The 13,495-nt window shown below is 43.2% G+C and overlaps 1 protein-coding gene across 2 annotated transcripts in view; it reads left to right on the forward strand.

Moving 5' to 3' along the window:
- CPSF4L (cleavage and polyadenylation specific factor 4 like) overlaps positions 1 to 4,581 on the forward strand; it is a 228,903-nt gene extending 224,322 nt beyond the window's left edge. Inside the window, exons 8-9 of one of the 2 annotated variants that reach the window (XM_078650780.1) lie at positions 3,424 to 3,475; positions 3,649 to 4,581. In XM_078650780.1, coding sequence (XP_078506906.1) covers positions 3,424 to 3,475; positions 3,649 to 3,818 — 222 coding nt within the window. In that variant the 3' untranslated portion in view covers positions 3,819 to 4,581. The remainder of the gene's footprint in view (positions 1 to 3,423; positions 3,476 to 3,648) is intronic. The other variant, XM_078650782.1, reaches the window with a different exon arrangement.
- Positions 4,582 to 13,495: the final 8,914 nt, after the last annotated feature.

Raw genomic sequence — 13,495 nt, forward strand, 5'->3', positions numbered from 1 at the left:
AAATTAAAGGTCTTTTGATCTTTTTCAAATTGAGTCGTTTTTTGATTTATTGTCTGGTCTCTGAATTCCCCAATTTCTTTGTCTACCTTTTCAAGTAGAATTTTTGCATCGGTGATTAATTGGTTGGTGGAAATAGCGTGTTCCAAAGCCCCTATTTCTTCCAATTGGTCCTTGGAGAGTCGTTGGGCAGTCTCAATCGTTAGGACCATGAGGTCCCTGCTACATTTGGTCTCAATATAGCTGTAGGGTGGAAACATGACGCCTTCACGAACTGCAAATCCAAATATGTCGTCTACAGTATAAAATGCCCATGTGGACTCATATATATTGGGAAAACAAACCAAGAGGTCCGAGCTCGCATTCAACAACATAAATCTCGGATCAAAAACAATGTCTTGACTGCTCCTTTGGTCAATCACTGGCGCATACACAATCATACAGAATCAGATGTGTTGTGGACTGTGATCTCCAAGATAGAGAAAGATGTAAGAGGAGGCGACCAGGATTTGAAATTATCTAAACAGGAGGCAATGTTAATTGTTAAATTTAACACTGCAACTCATGGGCTTAATGAACTTTCCGAGATATACAATTTGGGTTAATGCGACCCCCTGTCATGAGCCACTGCAGATGGAAACACTGTAAACCTGCCACGAAAACGATCTAGCCAAAAGCCACCACAATAGGGCCGCCCTTCAAACCACTGTATAAATATGGAATATGCAAACATCTCCGCCTAATCACATATAGAATTGTAACTACCTTCGACAATTGTTTGGACAACCAATCAACTCTGGAAGCATAAAATAATGCCAGAGGAGCAGAAAACCACAACTCCCAGGATTCCATCCCGGAACCGGAAGTGCTGCCAAGACTGATTCCTGGCTTCTCGAACAGTAAACAACCAACTGCGCCGTATGGGTAAGCCCCGTCGAGACTCCAGTAAGGGATAAATCTGCGAGCTACAAATAGCCCTGGTATTCATTTCCCGCTTTCCATAGGAATTTGGAACCTACGGACTACAAACCGCCGCTGGAGACATCGCCTTCTGCAACGAGCGGCGGAGACAGAACGCCAAGTCCAGCCGCCGAACGGGGATATCAACCTCTTCCCCGCTTCAGGTAAGAAGCTCACCATGGATATGCTCCCAGTTGTCAGCTAAGCGCCGGTGTCCGCGGAAGAGCCGCGCACAGCAGCACACTCCAACCGGCTCCAGCACTCACCCGCTGTTTTGTTGTCCTAACGCCATTAAGTTCCTGAATAGTAACTTGACCCTCCCTTTGCAGGGAACAAAAGCTCCAGTCTCCACAGCATTTGGAGAGCTGTGCAACACAACGGGGACACCCACCCTTCCCCCGCTCTAGGTAAGAGCCTCAACCAAGGTTAACATATGCATCGTTCTTATTATCGGGCTATCATACTAAAATATACACAAACAATTTTTCCCCCCCCTAGGGTGGAAACGCTCAAGGGACCACAAACATTAAAGTAAGTGTAATGTGAATGGGTGCGCATAAGAAAGTGCTTAAGGTGCTATGAAGTGGTGGATTGATAAAAGGTTTTTTACAATCATAGGGTGCCTTGTGGCCTTGGTGTAGAGACAGATGATCTAGACATCAGCAGACTGCTCTATTGGCTTCTAGAGGTAAGACATGGAGGCTTGAGTAATGTAGGTTGTGTAGCAGGCATAGATCCATTTTTTGATATGACCCTAAAGGAAGGCTTCTTGTTCTCCTTTTTTCACAGCACATTTGTCCTGATGAGAACTCCACGACTTGCGTGAGTTCGAAACGCGTAGACAATCTTCTTGCGCCATCAAAAAATACAGGAGTAATAGAAAGAACTTGCTTTAAAATACCGTTGATATCGAAAAATTAACTGTATATGGCGCACTGTGTTTATTTGGGATTCCAGTTTGTTTCAACAACACTGTTTTGTTTTGTATGAATGTGAATGTCTGAGGGTATGACTGTTTGAACACTAATTGTGAATATTGTAAATGTTTTTTGTGAATAAGTTGTAAATATATGTATAGTAAGAAGAGGTTGTTTTAATGTATATTGAATTGGTGAATTAATAACCGATATCCTTGCTTTGAAAAAGACAAAAAATAAAATAGTGGATTCATTCGAACTTTGATGTGTTACATGACCATATAACACAAATTGTATGGTCCAGAAAATAAAAATTAAATAGTAAAGACAGTACTGGCATCTTGTTTTGTTCATTCAGTTTTGTGGCTTAGCCTTACTGTTGGGGGCCCTGACCCAGTGGTGGTTTGTTGTTTCAGTTTCATTTGAGCACATTAGTTGCATGACTTCGAGTCAAGACCGGAGCCAAAACACCAGGGACGTACATTGTATGGGTCACTAACTGACATCTGCTAGTGGCAATATTTGCAGGATTTGAGCGCCATCATTTTATACAGAGATATGTCCCATTCAGAGCTGGAAAAACGTAATGAGAATTTTTTGTCAAGTGACAGGAATCGAGGGAGAGAGAGAGAGTGCTCCGGATCCATGTCAGAAGGCACAGAAAGAAAGGATCTGGCATAGACACATGGAGGAGCTGTTTATACTGTGACCCCAGCATCACTTCTGGGGCGGCTGGACGGATCAGGCACAGAGCAAACTGCTGTACAAAGGAATTGTTGAGAAAAAGTCTACGGGTGCAGCCTGGCACATGTGGGTATTCACAAGGCGAGGAATCGGGGGTTAGAAGTATCCATCAGAAATATATTTTACATTGATCACTAAATCTCCTACGTGGAACTGAGCAATAGACATTAAAGGTGACTGAGGTGCCTGATACCACAAATGAATTCAATATCCCAAAAACAAAACTGAAGGTGAGGGGTGCAAATGAGTGCCTGGATTACAATATCTAGGGAGCGTGGATGCTTCCTGCTTTCAACTTGAAAACTGTTTTAAAGCCTATATATGTAGACTTTATCCCTACATGGTGCTATTTCTACCGGTTAACATCAGTGGTGGTTGCTCCCAAATAGCATTAGTGGGGAGGGGGATGGACGTTAAAATAAATAAAATCACATACCTGCTGGCCGCCACCGCTCCTCGGTCCTCTGCATTCTCTTCCTTCGTTCTGCTTAACAGGAAGCAGGAACAGGAAGCACCCACCCAGACTCCCCTGACCAATCACAAGGCTACATTGCACTGTGGTTCGGTGATCAGCTAGGGAATGGGAGCTTGGGGTATGGTCTCCACCCAGGCTGTAATGCAGCTTGAGTGGAGGTAATGCAAAGTGCGTTGAGTGTTTGGCCGTGCTCACTTGGAGGGGGCAAACCACTCCTCCCCTCCCCTGCCTTTTGAGTAAAGCAGCCCTGCCCCGTCCACAAAGCTGCCCCAGCACGGAGAAAAAGACAACATTGCGTTATTGTCATTCTATTTTTCCATTTTTTTTCAGTTGAAGGCAGTGGGGCAACGCTTTTCCGCCTTAACGAAGGAGCCGCCCCTAGGTAACATTAGACAAGAGCTTATAAGATCACAGTTAATGGTGTGTGGGTTTTCTGTTTAGTCTCATGAATGATTGAATGAAATACTACTATTCTTCCTTGTGCTTCTGTTAAATGCTAACCTAGTTCTCTGCCCCTTGTAGTTCTACTTACTGTTCCTATTTTTTTCTTGGCAGTGCGGAGAGAAAGGCCACTACGCCAACAAATGCACCAAAAACCGCTGCATGTTTATTATGAGAAAGTGACTTTTAGCAAGATCTCCATGGGAATCCTGAAGGACAGTTCATGTCTGTTCAAAATGACCATCGCTCTTCAATATGGTGCCATGTGCTCATCAGGCAAATGAAATGTTATAGCTGTTCTACTTCGGGTGCAAGTGACGTCTCTCTAGAAGTTCCTGCAACAACACAGAGGTTCCTTCAACCCGGTCTTCCTTCTAATGTGGGGAGATTCTACATCACCGAAAAGGACAGGTTATCCTTCTAGAGGGGTTACCTTTTCCCTGCTAAGCTAAATTGGCCTACTTCCGTTCCACCACTCCCACTCAACGCACTAAGGATTTTGCAGCCCTCCAATGTTCCGGCTGCTAGAATAAAACAAAAGTGTTTATTCACCATGATCAGAGCAACTGCACTAACTAATGATAACCAAAACTCATAGAATAAAATTAGCAAGACAACTGCTTTTTTTGCTATATTTTCTCCTGGTTTGGTCGTCAACTTCGGTTTTTTGTGGTTATGCACTTTTTAATATAAGTGGAAGCACATTTTTTACCACATCTTGAAGCTTTAACCCCAGAAATTAGGCAGTTGTTGTTCATACTGCCAAGCCCTATGTTCCTCCAAAGCTCCAATGGCGAGTGGCCCAGGGGAGAACAGGCCAAATAGGTAAATATACAAATAATGCAAGAGTGGAACTCTGCATGCTCTTTCCTTTTCAGCTTACCAGGTCTTTCATGAGATCACTCCGTGGCAAACAGGAAGTGAGCATACAATCGTGTATAAGCTGCAGGGATGATACACTGGTGTTAGCAATGTCTTGTTAACATCACACAGAACCTGTGTGAAACAAAGTTTATTTTTTGCATCCATTTTTGATGTTAGATTAAACTCCCCTGTCCTTCATTTGGCTTAGTAAATGTGTACAAGTCAAACTCTAAAAATTGTACGAACATTCCAACTTTAGGTACATCGAAAATGCATGCTTTATTTAAAAAAAAAAAAAAAAAATCTGTTAAACTAATATATATACATATGCCCCAGGTATACATGCCAACACAAAAATCATCCCATTTGCTCTGTTCAAAGTTGTGTGCTCATTACTTGTAGAAAGACAGACGGTGAGAGTGGCTTTGGAATTTCTGACCTCTCTCATATATTTACCTGCCCTCTCCTGTCCCTCCTTCTCTATGCTTTATGGTGCTGGGCCCATTTTGGAAATGGAACCTGATGTCTACCCAAGTAGCTCTCCTCCTTCCTCATTGAGATGGTGTTAGTTTATTCCTCTGTGCGTCGTAGTGTTTGTGCTCCATCTGTAACCTCCAACATGAGATTTCAAGAAGGAAGCAATGGTCAGGAGTTCCTAGAATGGAGCATCCTTCTTTTGAATGTGGCTGAATGAACTGCAACTCGCAGCGGCCATCTAGTGGATAGATTTCAGTGCTGGAGAGCTGTGCAGCACATGCATAAATTTAGGAAATGTCTGGGGACTGCATTCTGTCCTTGCAGCAGACAACGAGGGACACCTAGGCACAGACCATTGGCATAAATACAGCTTGAAAGTAAAGAGATGGTAGTGGCCTAAACCTAGATGTAGCAAGGAAAAAGCAGAGAAAATATTTTGAAGAGGAAATAATGTATTTTCTTTACATGTAGCCATCTTCTTATTGTTAACAATATAGCGGGCTATTTTACTGGCCCATTGCACCACAGGTGCATCACTTTCTATATGGGAAAAAGTGACGCACCTGTGGTGAAAGGGGCTTGTAAATAAGCCCCATAGGTTCTAAAAAAATGTACGTCTCAAAAACAAAATGCAAACATTGTCCAAAAATGTTAGACTTAATAATAATAATAATAATAATAATAATAAACAAGTTTGTAAAGCGCATGGTTACACAAGCTAGTGTGTCCCCACGCTTAGACCATGTACAGGCAGTGAATTGAAAGAAAGGGAGAAATTAGATGTGAGGGCTTAAAGATGGAAAGAGCCAGGTCTTTAGTTTTTTCTGAAAAATTGTCTCCGAAGACTCCAGTCGGAGCTCTGGGCAGAGTTTATTCCAGTGTTTGGCCGCTAGAAAACGGAAGGAGCGGCCAACCTTACTTTTCTGATGGTCGGAATACTAACCTACTCTGTCCCACTTGATCTCAATTGGTGGATCGGAGTAGGGGGTGAGTAGGTCATGCAGATAGCTGGGTCCTTTCCCCTGAAGAATGCGGTGGCTGACACACAGGGCTTTAACAAGAATTTGTTCTCTTACTGGAAGTCAGTGAAGGGAAGCAAGGGCCTTGTTAGAGGGAGCTCTCCTGGGTAACATTAGAACGAGACGAGCCGCTGCATTCTGAATGCATTGGAGTCTTTGCACACATTTGATATTTGCTCCCAAATAGAGGATGTTCCCATAATCCAAGCTTGACGTCACAAAAGCGTGGACCATAGTTTTCCTCGCTGTAACAGGAAGTACATCAAGGGTCTTCCGAAGTCCTCAGTACCCCGAAACATTTTCCCGCCACTCGCCTGGTTTGGTTCTCGAAGGATAGTTTGGTATCCAACCACATCCCTAGGTTCTTAACCTGATCACTGGGGGAGGGGGTCGGTCCCAAGGTCTGAGGCCAACTTGATGAGGACCAGATCGAGGGCGCTTTGCCTATCACTGGTGCTTCTGTTTTGTCGCCATTACGTTTTAGGCAGTTGTCAGCCATCCAGGACGTCAGTTCTTGTAGGCACGTCGAGAAATTGCTGGCTGCCTTATCATGAGCTTGTGTTCGAGACACCACCAGTTGTGTGTCATCAGCATATGACACAACACTAATGCCAAATTTTCCCATAATCTCCGCCAGGGTAGTGATGTAGAGATTAAAAAGGGTGGGGCATAGTGTGGAGCCCTGTGGGACCCCTTGGTCCAGCTTGATACTTTTGGAGTAGTAAGTTTGCTGAGACACCTGAAAACTGCGGTCGCGTAGGAAAGACCCTAGCCAATTCATGGCTTGTCCAGCCAGACCTCCTTTCCTAAGGCACTAAAGTAGTGTTTGATGGGCTACAGTGTCGAATGCGGCACTGAGGTCTAGAAGGACTAAGGCAACAGTCTGTCCTTCATCTAAGAGTTTGCGGCTGATTTCTGTCAATAGGAGCAGTGCTGATTCAGTAGAGTAGGTGGCACGAAAACCTGATTGAGTGGGGTGAAGTAAGCTGTGTTTACTGATATGAGCTGTCAATTGGGTATTGACCATCTTCTCTGCTATTTTGGCAAAGTAAGGTAGCAGTGAGATAGGACGCAAATTCTCCAGTTGACTCATACTAACATTCGGCTTCTTTTTTTAAGGGGAGGACGATCGCCTCCCTCCATCTTTTTGGGACTGTTCCTGAGGTAAAAGAGATTTTGAGGAGGTGTCTGATGTAAGTCTCTAATACCTATAGGCTTTCTCTCAGCACCTATGGGGTGGCAGGGTTTCTGTGTGAACCCGACTTGATGCTAAAGGCTACATCTTTGAGAATGTCACATGAGGGGACAGCAAAATCACTGAGTTATTCTGCCTCTGCTATGTTGGGTGTCACATCACTGTCCGGGCACCCGTTACGTGCCCATAATATTGTGTGAGTATTAACTATATTCGTACTTTCAGTTACTGTGCTGATCAAAATTTTAATACAAGCAATTGTATATTCTGCCGGCAAGAAAAAAATGTTCTTCAAAACTATGCTGGCAAATTTTCTGAATGTTGGAAGGAAACCATTCCACTATGTAATTAGTGTCCTTAAAATGTGGGAGAAACAATCTTAAGATGTTTTATTTTTCTAAAAATATGGGAAAGAAATCTTAATCTAAGAGAGTCATGTGAGCACACTTAAAATTCTCAAAAATGTCAATTTCAATTTTTTTCCCCAAAGGCTAAAATTCAGTTCAATTTCTTCAAAAAGAAAAATATTCAATGCTGTTAATTTTAAGGCTCAGTTCATGTACCAATTCACGGTGGTTTTTCAAACAGAAATCAGACATCCCTCAAATCGATGTCCCTTTCTTCTGGCACAATTTCAGTCAGATATACCCATTCAAGTGCTTTGTTGTTTGGCACTCTTATTCTTGTCGATCTTCTGATTACTGATTTTCCATTCTCTTTACCATTTAATTATGTTACTACTTCAGCTAATTTTTCTTCATTTCTCTTCAGACTGCTAAATCTTTGCACAGCTCTCCTTCATTTACTCATACCTTCAGACCATTCAGCTTGAATTAAGCTTTCATCTTCTGGTTTATATTTCTGCCCGGTCTCATTTTCATCATAATTTGTTTTTTGATTTGCATCCTTTACAACTCGGGTACTTTGATTAGCTCTTGGGATTGTCAGAGTTCGATGGATCCAACACAGCAAACATCCCCTATTCACAGCAGTGTTGTTACCAATAGTGTTGGTGTGGCATGTTGTGTAAACTAATAATAATCTTAGTTCTACAATGTCTTTCTTTCCCAGCCACAGATGCCTGAACTTTGTTCAGTGCACCAACGCTTGAACGTAAAGTCCAGGTTGTTGCAGCCCCCCTCAACACCGCCCAACTCTGGTGATGCCAGTGTTTTTCTATGTTACGAACAGTCCTGATAAGATTTTGAGGGATGCAGTGGCAGTTCAAACCCAGTTTCAATCCTTAGAATATCCCACACAAGCACTGCACTAAACAAGAGACCCTTTATAGGTAAGAGAATTATTTATTTCAACATTCTGATTCTGCTTAGCATATGAAAAGTAACCACACAGAATATGATTAGTACAGTGCTGAGGCACGGGCCGTAATTGAGAATACCAACATAGTAAGAAACGTATCAACCAGGTAATCTCTACTTCTATGCGCTACACTATGACAGCAAGAAGTAGTTCAACTTGCATCTAGAATTTCTTGGGAGAAGACCTATTGCGTACCTGTTTACAGCAAAGTGCTGTGATTATCAGGAGGGGTGGAAGTGAGTGTTCCCTTGAAAGAAAACATGTGACACCTCTTCTCCTCTTGGAGCGTTATCAGCATTCAGTACAGGACTGGGAACTGCAGGACCAGGTCGATCTAGCAGGAGAATTTCGGGCAGCATCTGGTTTGATAATCTGGCAAAAAGACCTCTCCAATTTGATTGTGATTTCAGAAGCTTTTTATAGTAAATTCACCCCTCTTATCATTCGCAAGGAATGTATTGACATAATCATATACACTGGATAGATGTACTAATAAGGTAGAAATATGTCAATACAGACTACACTGGCTGGGTTAGGGTTCTTATTGGACCATGGAAAAGGTACCTGTCTCAGACTACTGTAATGTACGGAACTTTTATTAATGTCACTTCCAGAAGAATACAACTTCTTTCATATGTCACTACAGAGGAATGTGACATGTTTCATGTCACCACTGTGAGGATATGTTAGAAATGGGGTCTCTAGTTGACAGAGGTCGGTACCTTTGTCCAAATAGGGACCCTTGCTTTTATTCAGGGTAAGGGGGATACCCACTTCAGATAACCCCTGCTCACCCCCTTGGTAGCTTGGCATGAGCAGACAGCCCTATCCCAAAGGCAATGTGTAACCTATTTGTACCAACACTCACAGTAACACTGTGATAACACCAAAAATCAACAGCACACCGGTTTAAAAAAAATAACGTATCTATCTAAACTTAACAAGACCAAAACAACAAAAATCCAACATACAAGGATTAAGAAATATGACTTTCAAAAGGTTTTAGCAACTGAGTTCATAGAAAACTATGGATGTGTGATTTCTTACAAAAAACCTGTTGTTGTGACAAAATTCACCAAGCCAAACAGCTGCAGCGAGGAGAAGTGTAGAAAAACAGAGATGCGTCGATTTCGGAGACCTTCATTGCTGCGATGTGACAATCCTGCTGGACACAGGGGAGCAGTGCGTCAGGTCTGGTCTATAGGAGGAAGCAATGAGTTGATTCTAGGACTACTCCGATCCGCGAGTGATGCATCGGGTAAAACTTGCTGCACAGGGACGATGCATGGAAATCCGTGATGTGGCGGCGAACGATGCAGCGGCATTGAGCAGTGCAACGTCAATTTCTTCACCCACGATCCTTTGATTCTTGCAGTGGTGACAGGCACTGCATCGGTTTTAGCGGTGGTGCAGGAAGTTTCTTCTCGCACCACAGTGTTGCGTCGGAAAAACTGTTGCAAGAAGAGCGATGTGTTGATTTTCTTGTTGTTGCGTTGCTTTCCAGCTCCCAGCAGCAGAAACAACCTTCAGATGCCCCATACAGTCACAGGCACTCCTGGCAGGTCAGAACACCTAGCAAGGAAGTTCAGGGGAGCTGGGGGTGAAGTCTTTGTGTTCCTGAGACTTCAAAACAGGAGGCAAGCTCTACTCCAGCCCTTGGAGACTTTCCTCAAGCAGGGGACCCAGCATACAGCAAAGTCATTCTCCTTTCCTTGGCAGAAACAGCAACTGGATGCCAACCCCAGACACACAGCAAGGGCAGTACTTCTCAGTTTCTTCGGCTTTTCTCCTTGACAAAGGTTCCTCTTGATTCAAGAAGTAGTCTAAAGTTCTGGGGTCTGGGCCCTAATATTTATATCTCCAAATCCTTTGTTCTCGGGTGGCAGAGAAGCCCTGTGCTCAGTCCAAACCTGTTATGTCCTCCCTGGTGCAACTTCCTGGCAGGTGGCAGAGACAGCATTGTACTTGGCAGACCAGGCCCATTCAAGTGAAAGAAAATCTCCTCCCCTACTCTAAATAGAGCCCAGGTCGTTTCAGCCTGGCCCTGGTTCATCATGCTCTTTGGAGCCACTGCCCCAAAGCCAGACATGCAATAAACAAACCTAGCAGAGGCACACAAGATGGCTGAGCAGGAAAAAGTGGTATTTTCAAACACTGAATGTAAAAATCATCCTCACAAAAAGATGCATTTTACTTTTCTGAGTTCAGGCATACTAAACTTAATTTTCTTACCTTGTTCCCATGGGCAGTTATGTTTATAAGATGTTATAAACAAACTCCCCATTCTGTCCTATGGGAGCAAGTAGCCTTGCAATAGTGAAATACGAAATTAGCAGTGTCAAGACATGCCACACACATCAGGGCATGCCCTACCTTTCACATACACTGCACCCTGCCCACAGGGGTACTTTGGGCCTCCCTTAGGAGTGACTGACATGTAAGAAAAGGGAAGGTTAGGGCCTGGCAAGTGGGCACACTTGCTTAGTCGACATGGCAGTTAACAACTGCACACAGACACCGCAGTGGCGGGTCTGAGTTACCGTTTCAGAACTACTCATTTGGGTGGCACAATCAGTGCTGCAGGCCCACTAGTAGTATTTGATTTACCAACCACGGCACACTCAGTGCACTTTACTAGGGACTGACCAGTAAATCAAATATGCCAATCAGGGAGAACCAATCACAATTTACACAGGGAACACTTGCACTTTGACACTGATCAGCATTGGCAAAGCGCCTAAAGCATCTAAGCCAGCAAAAACGAAATCCAGCACAGCATCAAAAACTCAGGTGGTAGAGGCAAAAAGTCAGGGGAAACCAGGCCAAAGATGCCAAGTCTAACAGGATATGACATCATTTACAAGTCACCTAGAAAGAAAGAGTTTTCCACTTTCTAAGTAGGCGTAGGACAAAATTGGGTCAGGCCCTAAGGTTTACATGATAGGTCCTTTCTATCTAACATCAAGGAAGGATTTCCAGACTTGCTTCTTCACCACAATTGAATCTCCAGGTTCTAGGCAGTGATCAGATTCATTGCTCGCTGAAGGTGCAATGAGCTTTACCTGGAGCGAGAAAGAGCCTACCATAATCAGTGAAACCTTTGAAGTAATCCAGAACCAGATAATAAGTAATATTCAGAAGTGCAGATGATGGAATACCAGGAATCCTCCTGGCTCTCAACAATAAAAATGTAATTCCACTTTGGGTGCTTCACATGCTAAGTAGAACTAAAGGAAGAGCGCCAGGCCATTTAAAAAATGCTGAAACACGCATCTTAGCCAGTTTTACTTTTATTGAGCCATTTGACCTTTTCACTACACCCAATACGTCAAGATGTTTACTACAATTGCTTAGCTTGATCTTCAGAGGTACACATAGGACCCTCATTATCTCATTTTTAAAATGAGTTTCCTGATCTCATTCTATACGAGCCTCTTAGCTCATTCTATAGAAGATGGCAAACCAAATCTTAGATCAACTTCCTCAAAAATAGTTTTGCAGCAGTTAATGGGTCACATTGCCTAGTTGGATGAACATTAACACATCCAGAAAACTTACAAATGATCACAAAGATGTACTTGAGTCTATTACAGGTGGCATCTCTACAAAATACACCTGTAACCTTGTGAAAGGACCTTCTGATCTACCCATATGACTCATACACTAGTGTTCTCCCTTCATTTACCTCCTGGCAAGTAACATACCTTTGACATGGAGCTTAGTTACACATAACTCCCATCAATTCATCTCCATATTTGACTTGTATCTTGTGTGCAGCACTTCTTTTCCCCAAAGTCCCTACACTCTTTAAGAATTTGAACTGACTTGAACAAGAAAATATTTACACTTTCAACTTGTATTTCAGAATACAGGCAAGTAGTAAGGGCAATCCATATATATATTACCCTGTTTGCATTGATCTTGCACCACACAATGTGGTGCAAGAGTGCAGCAACTTTAAGTCATATTTTTGAAGTCACGCAAAGGCATTTTGCGTGGCTCCAAAAATCTGGAGTAACGCAGCGCATATCACTGTGCTGCCATACTCTGCCCTGAGTAGGCATTGCACGGGTGTTCCCACGCAACTCCCATGGTTTATGATGCATTCCCAGATTTACAAGACCTTGTAAACCTGAATGAGCCAAAAAGATACGTCTCCCCAGGAGAGGTGTAACACAGAGAAATATCTTCATTTCTCCTTGTTTTTCCCTCTATTTGTGTTGCATTGTGCAGCACACATCAAAAGAGGAAAAAACCTCTCAGGTTTGTTTGTTTTTGCAGGAAGGTGGCCCTTCCTGCACAAAAACAATCCTGCCATACAACACAGGCACCATGGTGCTAGGGTGCCTGCTAGGCTATGTTGCAAAAAACGGTGCCACGCAATGGAAAAGGACCGGAATGCACCGTATTGGATAAATATGGCCTATTCCGGCCCTTTCCCTGTGACACAGGGCACCACAGCAAGGATACTTGCTGCACTGCCCTGCGCCACAAAACTCATATATATGCCCCTCAGTGTGTCTGCATAGCTGCCTACCTTAAATACATGAACCTCATCGAGGGCAGGCTATCCCATACGCACATGAGCCACTAGACTGCACTCTAAGAAAGAACTATAATCAAGTAAAAATGGCTGCAATACTATTCACGACTACCAGTCAGCCCCAAAAGGAACCAGCATTGGCATAGCCCATAGGTGTCGCTTTTGGGACCTTATAAGTATTTAGTTATGCAGCAAAATATCCTTGTTGCAACACCAGCAACTGTTGCATGGCTAAACACTTATAAGGTCCCAAAGGCGAGATCTATCGGCTATGCCAATGCTTGTTCATATGGTATTCAGCCGCAGAGGCAATCGGTGTCAAAGTATAAATGTCCCAGCTTCTGGTCTTCACAATTACGAATTTCAGGAGTCCCAACCTTCACCATCAGACCCTAGTAAATCATTTTTCTGGTACTTCTGCCATGCATTACGAATAGAAGCAGAAGTACCAGATTGCGACCTAGGACTGGATGAACTACTTCTATCCAACATGATCACTATCATTCTTTTGATATTAATAACAAATGTGATCACTGCCATCTT

Source organism: Lissotriton helveticus, chromosome 7 (genome assembly GCF_964261635.1).
Source record: "Lissotriton helveticus chromosome 7, aLisHel1.1, whole genome shotgun sequence".
NCBI classification, from domain to species: domain Eukaryota; kingdom Metazoa; phylum Chordata; class Amphibia; order Caudata; family Salamandridae; genus Lissotriton; species Lissotriton helveticus.